The sequence below is a fragment of the Lissotriton vulgaris genome, chromosome 8 (genome assembly GCF_964263255.1).
Source record: "Lissotriton vulgaris chromosome 8, aLisVul1.2, whole genome shotgun sequence".
In the NCBI taxonomy this organism is placed as follows: Eukaryota; Metazoa; Chordata; class Amphibia; order Caudata; family Salamandridae; genus Lissotriton; species Lissotriton vulgaris.
The window spans coordinates 16,499,791-16,520,600 of NC_141696.1; the positions used below are offsets into that span (position 1 = coordinate 16,499,791).

Here is a 20,810-nt window from a genome sequence, read left to right on the forward strand (position 1 = left end):
ATTTTGGGGCAATTACTTAATTTATTTTATTTTGCGTGTTTGTAGAGCGCTAGAATAGACTCCCAGGGGAGTATCTCCGCGCTTTATGACTGCCGAACTTACAGGAGAACAAGTTACATAACTGCAATCCAATTCTGAGACTGTATAGTTAGACCTGGAACAGAAACGTCTTCAGCTTTTTCCTGAAGGCCAGGTGATTTTCAAGCTGCCTAAGCTGGAGGGGGAGGCTATTCCAAATCTTCGGTCCCCTTACCGACAGAGCCTTACCCCCTTGCCTTGTCCGCTTGATCCTAGGAATCATAAGAAGCAATTGATCACTGGACCGTAGAGCACGGGAAGGGACATACGGCACAAACTTGTCTGCGAGATAAGAGGGACCCAAACCATGAAGACCTTTATGTACCGTGCAACAGATCTTAAAGGTGACTCTCTGACGGATGGAGAGCCAATGAAGCCTGGCAAGAAGTGGTTTTGATGGTGTTCTGGGAGGAGCATTTACCACCAGCCTAGCTGCAGTGTTCTGCACAACCTGCAGCCTGTCCAGATCCTCCTCATTAGCTGACAGCAAGAGGCCATTACAATAGTCGAGACGACTGATAACCAGCGCCTGGACCAGGGTCTTTCTAATAGTGTCTGGAAGCAGTGGAAAAACTCTGCGCAGTAGTCCTATAGTTCGAAAACAGGACCCCACAATGTTGGTAACATGCTGCTTCAGGCTGAGTTCTTGTTCCAGACGGACCCCTAGGTTCTTGACTATCTGCTTAGGCTCAGGGACTGGGCCTAGATCTAGAGGCCACCAGTCAGGAGCCCAGCAGATTTTAGCCTCACCAAAGAGCATAACCTCTGTCTTTGAAACGTTGCACTGCAACTTGTTCAAAGACATCCATTGGGAAACTGCTCTCATCCCCTCAGAGAAAGAATGTAATACCTCTGGAGTTAGATGGTCAAAGGGAAAGAGCAGCTGAGTATCGTCAGCATATGACACTGGACAAAAACCAAAGGCTCTCAGGATATTCGCCAGGGGGGCCACATAGATGTTGAATAATGTAGGGCTCAAACAATATGTGTAGTAGTAGTTTACTGGGAGAACTGCACTGTCACCAGCACTCAGGGGACTTGGACTGGTTATATTTGTGAATCCTGTAATGTGTGTAGTACCAGTAGGTCACAATTTTTGTAGCCGTCTCGATACCGGCCATGTTGTGCGCTTGTGTCGTGCACTGAAATAGATGTGCCCTTAATCTTTAGTTGTGAGTTCCCAGTCGAATTCTGCTTCCCAATGGAGTTGGCTCTTGGATTTGGAAATCTCCACAGAGGAGTTAATCAGGCGGAATAGATCCAAGACTAGGCGTCTGTCGGAAGTCATCGACAAAAGCCAGTGTTTGAAAGGAGTGAGTTGTAGTTCTCCACCAGGGCGCATAGAGGGTTGCAGCACCCAGTGTTGGATTTGGGTGTAGTGCCAGCGCTCCATATGGGATGTGTGCGGTGTGCACGGAGTGCTTCAAAGGGGAGTGGGCCCTCTAGGTTCAATAAGTGGCCTACCGATCTGCAGCCTGCCTGCACCCAGACTTGGAATGAAGGGTCCTGAGAGCCTGGGTGAATATCCGGATTGTTGGCATCAGGAGTAAGTGGTAAGGGGAAGGTGGTGAGGCACCTTGGTGTCTCTAGACTGTCCCAAACTGTCAGTGATGTCTTAGTGATGGGAGAGAGATATAGCGATTTGGGCCATGCATGTTTAGGGAGGAATGGAATGCCTCATAATGCTTTGCCCGCCAGTGCTCTCTCCATAAATATCTAGTTCTTCTTGGATTAGGCCCATGACCATTCCACATAGACGCCCCATTGGGTTGCCTGGTAGTAGCGAAGGAGATCAGGGATTCCCATACCTCCCTCATCTAGGGATCAGTAGCTAAGGTCCCTGCAGAGGCGCGGGCACTTGTCGCCCACAAAAAAGTCTTAATTTCTTGCTGTAGGGAGTAAAGCATCCCAGGCAGAGGCGAGACCGGGAGAGATTTGGAAAAGAAACAGTATTTTGGGGAGGACCATCCTTTTAATGGCAGAAGTGCATCCTAGCCAGGACAGGAGTAGGACCTCCACTGATGTAGGTCCGTTTTGATCTGATGAGTTAACCTTTGGTTGTTTAGGGCAACAATGTCTGCCATGGTAGCTGTTAGTTGGAGGCCCAAATGTAGAATAGTTACTGGGGATTATGGGCCAGTGTAGAGGCAAAGCATGCAGCACCATGTTCAATGTCTGTGGCCGGAGGGTGAGGCTAAGAACTTGCTATTTCTGTATATTTACCTTGAAGCCTGATGCTAAGCCAAAAGCCTCCAGCTCAGATATTACGGTGGGCAGTGAGGAAGAAGGTTCCTCCAAAGAGGCTATGACATTATCCGCGTATAGACCTTTAGTATGAGGCTATGCACCGAATTGGGCTCCTTTTGTCTGTGCATTGATGCACACTTTCTGGGCCATGGGCTCTATGAATAGAGCGAACAAGAGGGGTGAAAGTTGACACCCTTGTCTGGTCCTTCTGGAAAAAGAGACGGGAGCGGAGGGGCGCCCATTGACACGAACAGTAGCTGTTAAGTGGGAGTAGCTACTGAGGATCCATCTTTGAAAGCGGTCCCCTATGCCAAATTGCGTCAAGGTGCAGCCAGATAGGGCCAGTAGACCCTGTCAAATGCTTTCTCAGCATTGTTTGCCAAGAGCATTCTTTCCTCAGCATATCTCTGAGCTTTGTCAATTATGTGTATGATTCCTTGTGTTATCTCTACACTGTTGTTGAGATATGAATCTGACTTGGTCTGGGTCTATGAGGCTTGGAGGGAGTGCCAAGCCGAGCAGAAAGAATCCTGATAAAGATTTTGAGATCTGTGTTCAGGAGGGAGATGGGACAGTAGGAAGGGCAGTGGGTCCTGTCCTTTCCGGGTTTGGGGATTACTCCTATATCTGTGTGGAGCATCGACAGGGGAATTGGTGTTGTGTCCCAGATCGCATTAAAGAGCCTCGTGAGGATGGGAGCAAGGCTTTGGTAGGAAGTTTAAGGAGGCTGGGAAGCCTCTGGTCCTGGGAATTTGGATAGCATTAGGCAGGAGATACTAGAAATTACTTCTTATATCCAGATCGGGTGTTCCAGATCCGCAGCCTGCATGGAGGTCAAGGAAGTTGTAGTGGCACCATTGAGGCAGGCTGGGATTGTTTCTGGCTGGAGATCTTGAGCAGTGTAGAGGGTCTGGTGGTATTCCTGGAAGGAATCTACACTGCATGTATCTTCTGTCTACTCATTTCCCTCCATATCTAGGATCTTTTGGACTCCCGACTCCTGGCGTTGGCCCCGTAGCCAACTCGCCAAGAGGTGGCCAGAGCGGTCATCGCCCATCTAGAACCTGTGCCATAGCCTGTGTTCATTGTATTCAGTCCAATCGATTTCTAGCTCCGCTAGTTGAGCTTGACCGCTTTAAGATGTTTCCAGAGCCAGGGGGTTCCTGTTCTCTTGTGTATATGCTCTAATTCTGTCACTTGGTAGGACAGGCTCTCCCTTTTTGTGTCTGCTGAGGCTATAGCTATGAACCTCCCTCGCATCACCGCCCTCATGGCGTCCCACAACATAGACATTGAGATCTCAGAGGTGTCAATATTTGGCAGGTGGTCCTATATTGTCTTAGTTGTCTGGGCTATGACCTTTCCCAGGAAAGTCCTAGATATCAAAATCTCGACTCCGACTGTCTTAGACAGGAGAGATGAGAAAAACTGATGTGAGAATGCCCTTGAGCAAAGCCTGTACTGATCTTTAGAGAGTAGATGCTATTCTTGTAGCTGAAAAATGTGTGCCCCGGAGTTTTCTATATAGAAGAGCATGGAGTTCCGCTTCAATGCATGGATGAGCCTCTTAACTTTGAGTGTGAGAATCGTTAAGTGGTCAGTCATTAGAGCTGGTGTAGGAGGTGGCTGTGGTAGAACCCTAGGTCACAAACAATCAGCCTTGGTTGTCCCGAGGGCAAGAGATTTCAGGTCGAATGTGAGACAATAATAATGAAGAGAGCATGTGAGTCGTGTCACTAGGTCCAGAAAGTTCCCATAACAAAAGGCCCTAATGGCCAACATAAACACAAACCAGTTGTTGTTGTCTAGGATGAGATCATTGTCCAGGATGGGTGTCTTCATGGGATATTGAAAAGAAGAGGATCTTCATAGCCTCCCCCACCCCGCTCCCCACTGGGGCCCCAGTGAGGAAGGAAGTGGGCATGGAGAGCATCAAGGGGTCGCTAAGTCTCCCACCAGAGTAACCAGGACTGCCTGTCTCTCCCTGGCAATGGTATCAGGATCTGGTGGGAGGCCAGGGGGTGAGGATCATGGGCCCTCTGGGGTGTAAAGCTCCTTACTCCCATGGCCTTGTCTTCCAGGGCTGGAGAACTCCGAAAGAACGCCGTTTATACCAAGTAATTTACTCGTCTCATCCAGGGAACAGAGACGTTGATGTATGCTGTTACCTCATCATGGAGGGGCTCTGTAGGTATTTATCAGAAGTTTGAGTTGGCATCTCATCTGGATGGGGAGCCAGTGGAGGTGTTTGAGGTGGGGGGTGATATGGGTGCATTTGAGGAGGATGAGTCTGGCTGCTGTGATCTGTATGGTGTGGAGTCTCTTGAGTTGGGTGGTGATGCTGGTGTAGCGTCACTTCCCGTAGACGAGCCAGCTGGTGATGAGGGCTAGGGGGACTGTTTTCCTTGTGTTGACGTAGATCCATTTGAAGATGAGGGTGTGCAAGCAGGAGGAGGCGACTGCGTTGATTTGGTGATTCATGATGAGTTTGCTTTCGATGATTATGCAGAGGATGCCTGTGTGGTCTTTGGGTTTGAGGGTGGGTCCAAGCTCAGAAGGTCACCAGCTGTTGTCCCATATGAAAGTGCTTTTCCTGAAGATCAGCATTAGGCAGTTGGTCCTCATCCAGTCAGCGGCACTGGTCATGGAGCTGCGGAAGTTAGTTCTAGTGGTGGAGGGGTATTTGGTAAGTGAGAGGATAAGTAGTGTGTTGTTTATGTAGGATATGCCGTTGAGTCTGTCTGTTCTGACGATATCTCTGAGGGGTGCCATGCACGTGTTAACAGGTTGGGGCTGATTGCCGATACTTGGGACACACCGCAAACAATGGTCTTGACTGTTGGGTTTCACATGCTCACAAACGGAGGTAACATATTCCACGCCAAGCATTACCATTAATATCACTGGTTACAAAGGAGTGTCATGCCATGTTTCAGGGTTCATATTAGGGCCATAGAAAAAGCAGCCAATCCCAGCCTTACATAATGACATTTCCACAGGTCTGCAGAGCTTTAAGGAGGCCCTAGCAATGCTTTAAGAGTTTTACAAACAACCAACATAACATAGTTGTCTATTCTGAAGGGAGTTTTTTCTACGCACACTGAGACTCCGGATGCGGTTTATTTTGATGTTGTCTTTAACCCTTTCCATTCTGGCTACAAGAGAAGTGATGCTTACAAAAATGTTAATCTTTTCAATAAGGTCTCCCAACATACCGAGCCTGGGGAGGTGCCACCCACTAGGTCATTGTATCAAAGCTGGGATCTGTGCTTGGCCAGTTGCAGCCACAGAAGTGCATCATTAACATTTCATTCTGTGTCAGAGGAAAGGGATTGGTTAGGCAGTGATGCCTACAGTCTGTGGAGACCTGGCAGGTCCTGCATCCTTCCGCTCAAGCCTCTTCTTCTAATCCCAGGTACAAGTATTTAACCTCAGTTCTGCTTTGTGTCCCTACAGGTTCCCAAAGTTAGGATTGGAAGCCTTGTGTCATGATGCTATCTCTTATCCCCTTGGCACTCTGCCTCATCACTACAGCGAAGGGCCAGTTTCATCCAGACTGCACAACTAAGGATGCCATCCGGAACAGGCGTTGCTGCCCAGTCTTTAAAGGAAGTGAATGCGGCAGCAGCGGTGGCCGAGGGTCTTGTCAACGGTACCAGCTACGGGATCCCAATATAACGGACACACGGTGCAACTGGCCCTACCAGCAGTATGATGAAATCTGCTCCTGCAATGGAAACTACGATGGAGCAGACTGTGGGGACTGCAAGCCCTACTATCATGGACCAACCTGCTCGGAGCACATCCCATGTGTGCGCAAGGAGCTTCGCGAACTCACGGCTGCGGAGAAAAAGCAATTCATCAATACGCTGTGCCTGGCCAAGACCACCACCAGCACCAGGTGTGTTGCCCAAACTGGTGGCACCTTAGGGGATGTTAGTACCTACACATTTCAACCTGTTTCAGACTATGATTGCGTGGTCGCAATTCATGCTATCTCCTCAATGTTTGTCAATATCGGTGGGAATTGGACTGTACGAGGCCTGATTCACCACGGCCCGGCCTTCTTACCGGGCCATCGCCATTTGTTATTTAACTTTGAACGTATGTTACAGAAATTGTCTGGTAACAACAGTTTCTGTCTCCCTTACTGGGACTGGACAAAGGACAGCGACGCCAGTGCGGTGTGCACTGATGATCTTTTCGGGAGGATTGGCTCTGATGGAACCATTCAAGCCCCATCCTGCTTCGCTGACTGGAAGGTAAGGTCACTCTCCTTGGAGTAGGCATTGGGTGCACATTCAACACCCATGGTTTTCGCTTCCGACTATGATACTTAGGGCCTGATTCAGATCTCAGCGGCCAGATTACTCCATTACAACAGTGACGAATATCCCGTCCCCAAAACAAAAATCCCCTTTTATGTTATGGGGTTTACATTTTGGCGGACGGGTTATCGGTCACTGTTGTGATGAGTAACCCTTCTGTCAAGATCTAAATCAGTCTCCTAGTGTAGAATGTCTGGCACCACACTGTAGCACATGGCCAAAGCTGGTCCTGCTGCTCGCTCGTATCAAAGACATGTCACATCAGCACCATAGGTCTAACCATATTAATTTCCCTTTATTTCATTTCCTTCCTGCTGTAAATGTAGTTGCACTCATCCCTTCAAAAGCAGGAAGTGTATACAAAGATGCAGGATAACTTTCTGATGAATACTTGGCAAAAGTGCGATTTGATGCTTGCCCATGACTTGTTTCACCAAGGTGTGAGTGCAAATATCCAGTTGTGCTAGTGCATATACGTGCAATGAGCTGGTAGTGTAGGGGTAGTGATTGTCTAGTAATTTCGACATACAGAACTCCTGACCTTGGCTTCTTCACTCAGCATATTTTGTCCATCTGATGGCCCGCATTTTCTGTGTCTCTTCCATTGTCTCTCTTGACCAACCAGATATAAGTTCCCAAGACACTGAAACCTCTGCCTTTCCTCATCCCTGCAGCTCTTTCCTCTATCTGTACTTTATTGTCTTTCATGCTTTGCCAATTCTGAAGGGTTTGTTCTCTTTAGGCATCAATACACAACCAGGTGGAGGAGAACTATGGATTCCTCTTCTTGAAGATTACTGTGGTTCTAGACGCCCTGGCTCAGTTAAAAAAATCACAGAAGTAGGGGTTGACCATCGGCCCCTTGGTTTAATGATAACTCTAAAAACCTGAAATCAGATATTAAACATGCAGAGAGGACGTGGAGATGGGACTATATGGACAAGGATAAACACACATGGAAATCGAAGATTGTATGTTATAAGAAGGAGATAAACAGGGTCAAGGTAGAATATTTTTATAATTTGATTCTTAATGCCCAAAATAGCAGAAAAAGCAATTTTAACATCTTGGATAGCCTCACTTGCCCTGAGTGCACCAAGAAGCGGATACTCCCCTCTCAAGAACTTTGTAACAATTTGGCCAAGTTCTTTCATGATAAAATTAAAATTATCATTGATGATCTGGCGGGGGATCGTCAGCAACCGGCACCTGGAATCGCTGATATTATGGGTCTCAATGATATTGTGGAGAGAGGCACTGATGCTTCTATTAACACCTCAGAAAGCCTGGCCGTTAATCATTTAATGGAGTTTGTGCCTCTGGATGTGGAGGACTTCTGTAAGGTGGCATGGGGTATCTCTTCTGGTCCCCATTGGATCCCGTGCCACATAAATTTGGAAATAGTATGAGGCAGAGCTGTTTTCTACACTTCGGTCAATCTGCAATCAATCCCTCTCTAGTGGAGTGATGCCGTCCCATTGGATACAGGCACTGGTGACACCTTTGTTAAAGAAGCCCTCTCTTGACCCAGCGTGTCCCAAGAATTATAGGCCTATTTTTCTTTTGCCTTTTCCGGCCAAAATTACAGAACAAGGGGTCAGCAGTATTCTCTGGGAAACAACCTTTACAATGTAACTTGTACAACGCACTACCATTACAACGAAACTTTTACAACGCAAGATCCAGTACAGCACATGTCATTACAACGCAACCCTTACAACGCATGACACTACAACGCACACCATTACAATGCATGTCATTACAACGCAGTCATTACAAGGCATACCATTACAACGCATACCATCACAATGCATAGTACCCCTACACTATCCAACACTTACCCTACTGTTGCACCCCCTGGAGTTAGAATAGTAATTTTTACCCCTACACTAGCCAACACTTACCCTATTGTCGCACCCCCTGGAGTTAGAATAGTAATTTTTACCCCTACACTATTCAACACTTACCCTACTGTTGCACCCCCTGGAGTTAGAATAGTAATTTTTGCCCCTATACTATCCAATACTTACCAAACATGCATTGTAATGGTATGCGTTGTAATGGTATGCGTTGTAAAGGTAGTATGGGTTGTAATGGAATGCGTTGTAATGGTAGTTTTAGGAAATTCGTTGTAATGGCATACGTTGTAATGGAATACGTTGTAATAGATGTTGCGTTGTAAAAAATGCGTTGTAAAGGCATGCGTTGTAAAAGTATGCGTTGTAACATCATACATCTGTATTCTCTCTGAACATCTGGAACAGTACAAATTGTTGGAGGAGGTCCAGTTTGGTTTTTGGTCTGCTCATGGCACGGAGACAGCCTTGGTGAACATGATGCACAAGCATCGGGTGCAGGCAGACAGGGGTCAGGCAGCAGTTCTCATTCTGCTTGACCTGTCTGCCGCCTTCGACACAGTCAACCATGGGACTCTGCTGAGAAGGTTGAGGGAGGTTGGGATGATGGGCTGTGCTCTTAAGTGGTTCCAGTCTTTTCTTCCAAACAGAAAGCAAGCAGTGTCCCTCCCCCCTTACCAATCTGCATTTATTAATATCACAAATGGCATGCCACAGGGCTCGGTAATCAGCCCTATTTTATTTAACATCTATATGAAACCCCTGATTGCTGTCATCAAGGAGCATAGTATTAACATCGTAAACTATGCAGATGACACACAGCTGATGCTCTCCTTGGAGGGAGATCAGTCGACCTCATTGGAAGTGTTTCATTGCTGCCTGCGTGACATGGCTCTGTGGCTGAACGGGAAACTCGTTGCAGTTTAATGCGCGTAGGACCGACATGCTTTACTGTTTGGCTGACAGGGTTCCCTCTGTGCTGCCCAGCAATTTCCGGCCCAGGGAAACTTCAACCGTAGTTAGACCCATTGAAACGGTCCGTAACCTGGGCGTTATGTTTAACAATAAACTTAAAATGGAGGCTCAGGTTACTAGAACGATGGGAAGTCGTTTGGCTATCATTAGTTCTCTGCGGAAAATCTTTCCACTGGTGCCTCCCATGCGCATGCGCTAGTGGCACGAAGCACCATTCTAAGCAGATTAGATTACTGCAATGCCCTTTTGTTAGAGTCTCCAACATTTCTTCTGAATAGACTTTTGAGGATTCAGTCAATGGCAGCCAAGCTAGCCTCAGGCTGGCCCAGAAGGTCCTCTTCTTCTTTGGCCTTGGCAGAATTGCATTGGCTCCCGTTGGGACAGAGCATTCAGTTTAAGTCCCTCTGTTTAGTGTTTAAAGCCCTGCATGGGCTGGGACCTGTCTCTATGCAGAGGAAGTTTGAAAGGTACATTCCAGTTAGAAGCCTTCGTTCTTCATCGGCGAGATTGGTTAAGTCTCCAAGGTTCATGAAAGTTAAATCGGGTGGTAGAACCTTTGGTGTAGCAGCTGCTAGACTTTGGAATGGACTCCCATCGGAATTCAGACAAGTCAGCGATCTCCTTTTTAGAAGGAGACTAAAAACCTGGTTGTTCCCCAAAGTCTAGTAAGCTGTTGGTTTTCCTGGCACATTGTTATACTGTATTCTGATTTTGCTAGTGGCAGGATGCCTGTTAGGTGACAGAGCGCTTTACTAATAAAGCAAATACATAAATAAATAAATAAATAAATATCAGCTTTCCAGACTTGAGCAGGTCTTGTGACTGCTCACCCGGCTCTTCCACCTCACTTCCAAAACTATTCTTACTAGCAGATTTTCCCACCTCGACTGTAACTGCTGTGCCCTCACCCATCAATTTCATGAATAATGTCTGTGTGACGCAAGGATCACTGACAAAATATCGATGGACCAAATATTGACCTACAAGAATATAGAGTACAGAATATCGATGTACAGAATATCAACATCCTTTCTCTACAAAGGTAAGTACAACAATATCGAAACCAGAAAATCATTTAAAATATTATTTGAAATATAGTTTTTTTAAATGTCTCAAAAAAAAATATCAAATTAAATAAATACATATAATTAATAAAAACATAGTTAGAAATACTTAAAAAAGTTAAAAATGATAAATATTAAATGGAAAAATAAAAATAAATAAACGTACATTTTTTAATATATATTAACTTAATAATATGAATACATAATTATTTTATTTAATTATAAAATGTTAGAAACATAATTAAAAGTATAAATAAATATATATAGACATAAACCTGCAATATAAATATACAAAATAAAATATATATAATTAATTAAAATATTTAAATTAATATTTATTTGTAAAAAATATTTTACATGACTTTACCTATAACAGTATGGAAAGTTGGATAGCGTAGGGGATAAAATTACTATTCCCACTCCAATGAGTGCAACTGTAGGGAAAGTATTGGATAGCGGAGGGGAATAATTTACTATTCCCTCTCCACGGAGTGTAACAGTAGGGAAAGTGTTGGATAGCAGAGAGGGGTTAAAATTACTATTCCCACTCCAGTAATTGCAACAGTAGAGAATGTGTTGTTTAGCGGGTGGGTACAAATTACTATTCCCACTCCACCAAATGCAAGTAGGGAAAGAATTGAGCGGGTGGGTGCAAATTATTATTCCCACTTCAGTGAGTGCAACTGTAGGGAGAGTATTGGATAGCGGAGGGTAATAATTTACTATTCCCACTCCACGGAGTGTAACAGTAGGGAAAATGTTGGATAGCGGAGAGGTATACATTAATATTCCCACTCCAGTGAGTGCAACAGTAGGGAAAGTGTTGGATAGTGGAGGAGATAAAATTACTATTCCCACTGCAGCGAATGCCACAGTAGGGAAAGTGTTGGATAGAGGAGGGGAATATTTTACTATTCCCACTCCAGCAAGTGCAACAGTAGGAAAAGTGTTGTATAGCGGGTGGGTAAAATTTACTATTCCCACTCCACCAAATGAACAGTAGGGAAAGTATTGGACAGCGGGTGGGTAAAAATTATTATTCCCACTCCAGGGAGTGCAAAAGTAGGGAAAGTGTTGGATAGCAGAGAGGTATACATTAATAGTCCCACTCCAACAAGTGTAACAGTAGAGAAAGTGTTGGATAGCGGAGGAGATAAAATTGCTATTCCCACTCCAGCGAGTGCAACAGTAGGGAAAGTGTTGGATAGCGGAGGAGAAGGATAAACATTAATTAACAAATACTTAAATAATAAAAAATATTTTCATGCTCAACAAATACACTTATAAATAACACCACCACTATTGTAAAACATAACACAATTAACATAATTGCTTAAAAAAGAATGAATTAACTAATAACAATAAAATTAAAAAGAATGAGTAATTAATAAATTCTATTAAAACTATAAAATAACAATAAATAAATATTTTCTGAAAACAATTAAAATTATATTAATTTGTAATTACTTGCCACACTACTCGCCTCTAAATACACAACTCATTCATAGAAAATGGACACAATTTACATATTTACCAATCAAATATTAATAATTAATAAAAAATTAATAATGAATAAATAAATTATTATTTCACACAATTACCAATATGCCACATTAAAAACACAAATATTAATTATTAGACGTTATTAATTAAGGTATTATAATTAAGGCTCCCGGTTTTATGGTATTTATTTCTTTGCCATTTCCGTCTGTATTTATCCATATTTATTTTTTGGGCACTTTTTCTGTATTTATCCACATTTATTTTTGCCACAAGTAAAAGACGAAGCTACAGCTAGTGTTTTTCCACATTTATTTAAATTGGCTATGCACACATACGCTCACTTAAACTAGCGATTTATTGTGGCTTTAGCAGTGCTTTAAATGGTCCGGGACTGAGTAATTTTAAAAGGAGAGTACCTGTGCTTCTCAGTTCTGCTATAAAAACACTTTACAAGCACTTATCAGTAGCAAACATGTGCCAGTGCTTCTGTATTTCCATTGAAAGCCAGCTACAAATCTGCCTTCAAATGTCTATGTTTTTCACACAGAAAGTATGTAAGGTTACCTATATTGGTGGTGGTGTGTTTGTGTGCAGATAGATGGACAGATAGATAGATTCTGAGCTACACGCCACGTCCTTTGATATATATTATATATATATATATATATATATATATATATATATATATATATTCACAGAAAAAACCATAGATTTTACACACGTTATAGTTAGGAAGTAGCATTTAAAAAACCTATGAAATTCACTGAAAAAACCATAGGTTTGACACATGTTATAGTTAGCTGGAAATTTTACTGATATAAAACCAATGAAATTCCACGTTATAGTTAGTTGGACTCACTATAACTTGCGCGTGCAATGCACTGCTGATGACGTCACATATTACATCACTCATGACATGGTCAGTGACATCACTCATGACATCACTGATGACACCATCCAGTGAATATGTGTCTTTCTGAAAAATAAATATTAGTGACTAATGTTTAAATATTTAAATATATATATTAGTGTTTCACTTTGTGTATAAGTGGCTACATGTGTTGGTAAGTAGCTACATGCATATGTATATGGGTTATTAGATGTTTCTCTTAGTATCAGTATGAGTGTCTATATGGTTTGGTGGGGGTATTACTTAGCACATAGATGCATGAGTGACTGACTCTCTGTTTGTATGTGTTTTGAAGACAGCATATGTGCAGGACTGTATGGGTGGATGAGTGTGTATATGTGTTTGTTAGTGAGTGAATGACTGTCTCACTAGTGTCTTTATCAGTAACTACATATGTTTTAATCTAGTATATGTGAATATTGATGTATATAAGTGAGTATATGTGAGAGTAAGAGATTGTAAGATTTCCTGTTTAAATAAGTATGTGTTTCTATAAGTGATTGTTTAAGAGAATAACTATGTGTAATTTTCAATAGAAGTAAGGTGGAAGTGTGTGTATAACTCTATATTCAAATAAATGGATGCTCAATAGTTTATTTGCACGTGTGAGTATGTGTGTGAGTAACTTTTGGATGACTGTCGGTGTGTAACAGGATGTATAGGTGTATCACTTCATATGATGACTGAGTATATGTATGAGTGACTATATAGAACTGTTGGTGAATGAGTGGATGTGTATATAGATGGTGGAATTACTGAATTGCTTGTTGTAACTGATATGGGTATCTCCATTTTTTTTTTTAATTTCAGTTTCTATTTTTGAATATGTGTTTCAAGGGTTACATTACAGTGAAAGGAGGTCTGTCACTATGTCACAAGGATGGTGTCATCAGTGATGTCATGAGTGATGTCACTGACCATGTCATGAGTGATGTAATATGTGACGTCATCAGCAGTGCATTGCACGCGCAAGTTATAGTGAGTCCAACTAACTATAACGTGGAATTTCATTGGTTTTATATCAGTAAAATTTCCAGCTAACTATAACATGTGTCAAACCTATGGTTTTTTCAGTGAATTTCATAGGTTTTTTAAATGCTACTTCCTAACTATAACGTGTGTAAAACCTATGGTTTTTTTCTGTGAATTTCATTGGTTTTTAAAATGCTAATTCAGAAATATGTCGTGTATGCAACCTATACTTTTGTCAATAAAGTTCTGGCAATATTTTTTTCGAAAACAAGCCGTTTTCTTCACTGTTCAAGTTGCATAGAGACTCCTTGTAAAGCGATACAGAATTCGAAAGTCTGTACCTTGCCTTTTTTTAAACACATTAAAATTTGTCTGTAAATAAAAATAGCCTTACTAAACTTTCGTGTGCGACCCGGTGTGCGCACTCTCGGCAACAGTTGTCAATAAAATGGATATCGCATTTCCAGGCTTTCGTGCGCGACCGAATGCGCGCACCTGCCTATATATTTCGTGAAAACTTTGCAATTTGAACTTATTGAATTTCTTCTTACACCCCTCAAAGAACTTATAGTACGTCAAAGAGACTGTACCTAGACTTCTTTTTTATTCTTATGAAACTTTTCAGTAAATGGAGCCGAATGTCTTTTTAAACTTTCGTGCGTTACCGGATGTACACACCTTGGTATTTTTTTTAGAAATATAAAACGTTTCATACTTTAACAATTGTGTGCTTAAATCCAGCTCAGAAGATATACAAAATCAGGATGGTAGTTGGTTCAACCCGGACCGTTTATTAGAGGTAGATCGTCCGACTCCACCGGAGGACACCCCTAATAAAAAGGACATATATATAAAATGCGGACTAGCCGCTGTATCGTGCTACCAAACTATAACATATAAATCGTTAGAAAAAACAAAAGGAATCGAGCAAAATCAGTAGGCCACTGATGGGATCTCTTTTTGACCTCGCTAAAATAGAAAAATTAGGAACAACCCCTCATAAGAAATATGAAACTAGTGAGAGGAACCGAGCTCGACGCCATGATGGCTGCAAGACAGCTCGGCTCCGCCGCCCACCCCACCCAAAATAACGACAAATATTATAAAGATATACAACACACCAGCAAAGTAACAGGGTAAAACGTTTTATTAAATAACTATTTACATGGCAGCCTGCTGTAACATGAAAACAACACTTTCAATTGGTTCTTAATAGTTTCAATTCTGGAATTTACACGCAGCACTCCACCCACTTCCCTCACTATCTTTTCTACTCTCAAGAGAGAACAACGTCCTACATCTTTCGGAAGACTTTGGTAAAATGGCTACCGTATCTCATTCATCTTCCGAATCTGACCAAAATGATCGACTACCTTTAATAAGAAAAAATAAATCTTTCATCTGGCAATTTTTCACTTATCCTGAAGATCAAAAGAAAGTGAATGCACCAAAAGTAACCTGCACGATATGTGACTTGGTTCTCTCAAGAAGAAATCCAGCAAAAAAATATTCCTTTTCCATACATACCATGGTGCGGCATGTCAAACAAGTGCACCCTGTGCAATTTGCAGAGGCAACGACAAGAGCCCTGGCCACGCTATTACCATTAGAGGTGGCCAGCACATCTTCTGATCGACGACCTGTATCTCCATCGAGTGCAGAGATGGACTTCAGATATTTAACTATATATGGTCTATAACCTATGGTTTTTTCAGTGATTTTCTTTAGTTTTTTAATAGCAAATATCAAAAGCTTTTTTCTGGAAAATGACTAAAATTAGGTATACATAAGCGGCGTTCATTTATGTTCACCACAGCCACTGTTAAAAGTAAAGTGAAAGTCGCGAAACAGTGGCCACGCCATCTAGTCCCTTTTAGGCCCCATCATGCACGTAAGTAACAGCCATTTTCTGTGTCATGGCCTCTCTGCCCACTGCCAATAGCCTATGATTGTTCGAAATTGGTTCTCTTTGGGTCATTCTCTGTTCACAAATAAGCACAGAGTCGCAATACTGTGTTTAGTTTTTGCAGATAGTGAAGGATAGGTAGTGCACACTTTTCTCCCCTTTGTAACCCGTCATGCCTATCTCTGCCCCGTTTGTTGGTAGTTGGTTCAACCCGGACCGTTTATTAGAGGTAGATCGTCCGACTCCACCGGAGGACCCCCCTAATAAAAAGGACATATATATAAAATGCGGACTATCCGCTGTATCGTGCTAGCAAACTATAACATATAAATCGTTAGAAAAAACATGAAACTAGTGAGAGGAACCGAGCTCGACGCCATGATGGCTGCAAGACAGCTCTGCTCCGCCGCCCACCCCGCCCAAAATAACGACAAACACTATGCAAATATTATAAATATATACAACACACCAGCAAAGTAACAGGGTAAAACGTTTTATTAAATAACTATTTACATGGCAGCCTGCTGCAACATGAAAACAACACTTCTAATTGCTTCTTAGTAGTTTCAATTCTGAAATTGAACACCCAGTACATCCAGAGGTGATGTCCGACAAGTTGTGTGGGAGGATGCCTTGCTAATGCCGCCACCCCCACCACCTTCAGTAGGAAGGACTCTGGATATGCTTGGTCCCTGAGAGGCTTCGATCTCCCTGCCTTGCACAAATGTCATAAGTTCTGGATGTTGAGTGCCATACTTCAGGGTCCGACAAGTTGTGTGGGGGGATGCCTTGCTAATGCCGCCACCCCCACCACCTTCTGTAGGAAGGACTCTGGATATGCTTGGTCCCTGAGAGGCTTCGATGTTCCTGCCTTGCACAAATGTCATAAGTTCTGGATGTTGAGTGCCATACTTCAGGGTCCAAGAAACGCGGACTCGGAGGGGGTGCTTGGCTCCTGCCCCCTCCCCAAGTCTTGTTCCCCTGGTATGGCCTGAGATCACCCACGACATAGGCGGCCGGCTCCCGGGGTCAGGCGGAACTTGTTGCCTTTTGATGCCTCTTCCATTCTGGACCTTGTCCCACAATCCGTTTGACCTGAAGACACGTCCTGCGGTGCCCTGGTCCGACCATCACATATACCTGCGCCAGGAGACGGCGTGGGGTGCACTGGAAGGGAGAGGCGGCGCGAACGAGCCTCTCCCACCTCACCAGGTGGAGGTTTCTTAGCTACACCCCAGCGCTTCACTCGGCCAGCTGAGTTGCGCCTGCTCCTGCGGCACAGTGCCTCGCTCGGCCAGCTGAATTACGCCTGCTCTTGCTATTACAGCGTCTCACCCGCCATCTGGCTGAATTGCACCCACTCTTCCGATACAGCGACAGGTGGCTGCCACGGAGCTCAGGAAATGGCGGTCGGCTCCACAAACTTGGGCCTGGCCTGCAAGGATGGCTCTGGGCAACCCTGGAACTCGGACGCTTGACTGCTAGGGCATGAGCCCCATTCCCAAAAGCGTCCCCTCAGCCTTGAAGATTCTACAAGAGTCACCGAGGCCCCCGACTCCTGCAGACTTCCGGTGGGGAGCGACTGCCATGATTGCTCGCGGAATGGCCACGACGTAGCCACGAGGTGCTCTCATGCTGATGCCAGCTTCAGTCTGAAACATCCAGAAACACTGTAGACTACCAATTCGATCAGTTCCGGTGCAGCCCAACGACGTATCGCGTTGTTGCGTAATCCGTCATATGACGCGCCGCGTTAGCGCACCCGGAAGTGCTCCGGTGCGCGAGGCGTGAAGCGCAGCTTCCCGGAAGCAATCCGGGGCGCGGCGCGGAGCGCGTAACGTAAGCATTTACATTTCAGTTGGTTCTCCCTCACAATATTTTCAATGTCACATAAAAGTCACCCATCACCCACTGCCATCTCTGGCTGTTTCCATGGCAACACCTCATTCTGCACCTGGCTGAAAGCACAGGTCAAAAGTTCATATCTCAACGTTCTACAGCAAAGTAACAACACTGTTTTCCCTCCAGAAACACCTGCCTATCCACAGCTCTGTTACATGTCATTTTTTTCACACCTAATAGTACTTTTAGTTTTACATAACATTAACATGCAACGTAGTCTTCAATCTTCACGTATTAGAATCAACCAATCATTTTTTGTTTTTCAACCACACCAAGCCTCATCCATTTTTTTATCCTGACTTTCAGCTTCTAACTACCATTCCACTTCCAGAACCCATCGGAGTACGAGTGCATCTGCCTTGAAAATGAAGGTTTGGCTTTTAGGACACAGCTATATTCACTGGACTGGAAAATATGCAGCAAGCAGACGAATTTCCAACCTTCATTTACCAAATGTGCAAATAACGTGGATTGGCCAAAGAGGATTGAGATGTCACCAATTAATCCCATTGGTGAAAACTTTTATGCATCTCCCAGAACCACACCTTATAATTGTGCACTGTGGTGGGAACGATCTAGGCACATTGACTGAGGTAGGTCTGGAAATGCTTTTAAAAGACACCTTTCAACAATTGATGACACTTTTTCCTCGAACTGCCTTGGTATATTCCAATATATGCTAAAGACAGAAATGGAATTGGTCCAATCAACATTGTGCACAAATTGAGAAAGCAAGGAGACATGTAAATAAATCTGTTTCTGCATTCCTCAGAGATTATAGCATGGGTTCTATTTACCACAACGACTTGCGTTACCACATGCAAGACATCTATAGGAGAGATGGTGTTCATTTCACGGATGAGGGAAACAGAATCTTCCTCTGCAACATCAGGCTCTGCATCGGTACTTACTTATAAATGCAGAAAAAACTCAATTAACACAAGGGCTCTTTTCAGAGCCACCTTATATCAAAGCACTCAAACTTCTGATTTATCTCCATTTTCACACTCTTGTAAATAGGTGTGCGCGACCGAGTGTGCGCACCACGCAACTTAAAAATATATATATATATATATATTTTCGCATTTAAGGGCCTTACTGCACACCCTGAGAAAACCTACGCAGCAAAACAATCTCTACCTTCTCCCCTTTCCATGTTCCAACGCTTTGAAATCAACAATATATTTACTCGCAATGACAAAATGGCGGTCAACACTTCCTGATTTCCTTCGAATCGAACGTTAACAGACGTCACGCAGCAAAATTCCGCTCGCGCGCGCAGCCGCTTGAGTGCGCGCACCCGTCCGCGCGTATAGATATATAATTGACTTTAACTTTAATTTCCTCAGCAACTACTGAACGGATTTACACCATTCCAAAAAAAGCATAATCTGCGAGCCGGACTGTACAGTTTTGCCAAATTTCTTATAAATCCATTCAGCCGTTCAACCTGTAGCCGAGTCTAAAGGTCCTATGGAAAAAACCATGGAGAAAACACGTTTTGGGACCCCCCTTTTATCTCAGCCCCCACTTGACCAATCCCCCCCAAACTTTTAGGGAAGGAGCGCAGCGGACCGAGCCATCTTCTTTGAGAAATTCGCTAAGATTCTTCAACCAGGGCCAAAGTTATTCCAAATAGAATGTTGAGGATTTCCTATGGAAACTAGGTCCTAACTATAACTACCTACTGGCGACCGCCAGTAGGTAATATATATATATATATATATATATATATATATATATATATATATATATATATATATATATATATACGTAACAATGAAGGACGTGGCATGTAGCTTGGGAGCTCTCTGCTGTCAAAAGCTGTTTTCAATACCCCGGGAGGGGAGCATTGGCTCTTTCACTGCTCATAGCTGCCAAGGTTTAACATTGCTATGTGTGACATTTTCATAATTTCAGTGTAATTATTTGAGTGACATTTCAACGAGTATGAGTGACACATTCTCACAAGCAAAATCAAGCAATGAAGATTAAAAGAACATATAAATATAAAAAATTACACCCATTTGAACTCTAAGAAGAGCTTAAAAATGATACAAAGCACCAGAAATGGAAGGGCACCAACCAGAGATACACTGGTGAATGCATGTTTCAGTAACTGAGGGTAGGCAGACACTGCTGCTGCTCAGAAGAAGCGCTCTGACACCTTCGGGTAAAGTCCGCGCTATATAAAAATGCATAAATAAAGAAGACGACCTGATCATTCATGACCACGCGCTAGCCTAAAAGCACATTTTAAAGCATGGGCCAGCTTGGTATTGACCGGCTCCCTGTGCTGCAAAGACTACCCACTCAGCAGGGGAGACTGTCAGAGGTTCTGCTGGAGTCCAAGAGCCCCCTCATTATTCAAGAGGCTGCCGTTCAGCGGGGTGGGGGGTGTCAGAGGTACCGCTGAAGCCCGCGAGACACACTAGATGGCCAGCAGAGACACCCCCTCCATAGCAGAGTGTCAGAGGTAAGACTTGAGTCTGCAGTGCTCACTCTGGGTACAGCAGAGACATCTTCCCCATGGGAGAGTGTCAAAAGAACTGGTGGACTCTGAGACCCACCTCAGTGTGCAGAAGAGACCCCTTCAGAAGGAGAGAGTGTCAGACCCTCTTCTTCCCAGAAGAACTGCTAGACTCCATGAGATCACTCAGTGTGCAGGATAGAGACCCCTTCAGAAGGAGAGAGTGTCAGATGGTGCTAGAACCTATGAGACCTCCCCAGTGTGCAGCAGAGACACCCTTCGCCGTTGGAGAGTCAGGGATAGTGCCGGAACGCATGAGACCGTCTGCACGTGCTGCAGAGATGCACCCCCCTCCCCCCTATGTGATACTCCTACCCCGAGAGAAGAGACCGCCCCTCATGCTGAGGGGTGTTTCAGACATGTCCCCCCCCCCCGCCCTCTCTGCTGCCGCCGTTTGCCCCGCGGACCCCCAGGCGCGGCCTGCTCAGCCCAGGCCTCTGTCATGTTTACGCAGCTCGGCCATATATTCCTGCCCCATTTGGGTTAATTGACGGGGATGTGTGAGAAGCCACACCAGGGGGCCCGAGGGATTTAATTCA

The 20,810-nt window shown here is 44.0% G+C and overlaps 1 protein-coding gene across 1 annotated transcript in view; it reads left to right on the forward strand.

Annotated features, from left to right (window-relative positions):
- The first annotated feature begins 5,813 nt into the window (after positions 1–5,813).
- Positions 5,814–20,810, forward strand: part of LOC147693239 (tyrosinase-like) — a 195,223-nt gene continuing 180,226 nt past the window's right edge. The window contains exon 1 of the mRNA XM_086933202.1: positions 5,814–6,587. Coding sequence (XP_086789328.1) covers positions 5,814–6,587 — 774 coding nt within the window. The remainder of the gene's footprint in view (positions 6,588–20,810) is intronic.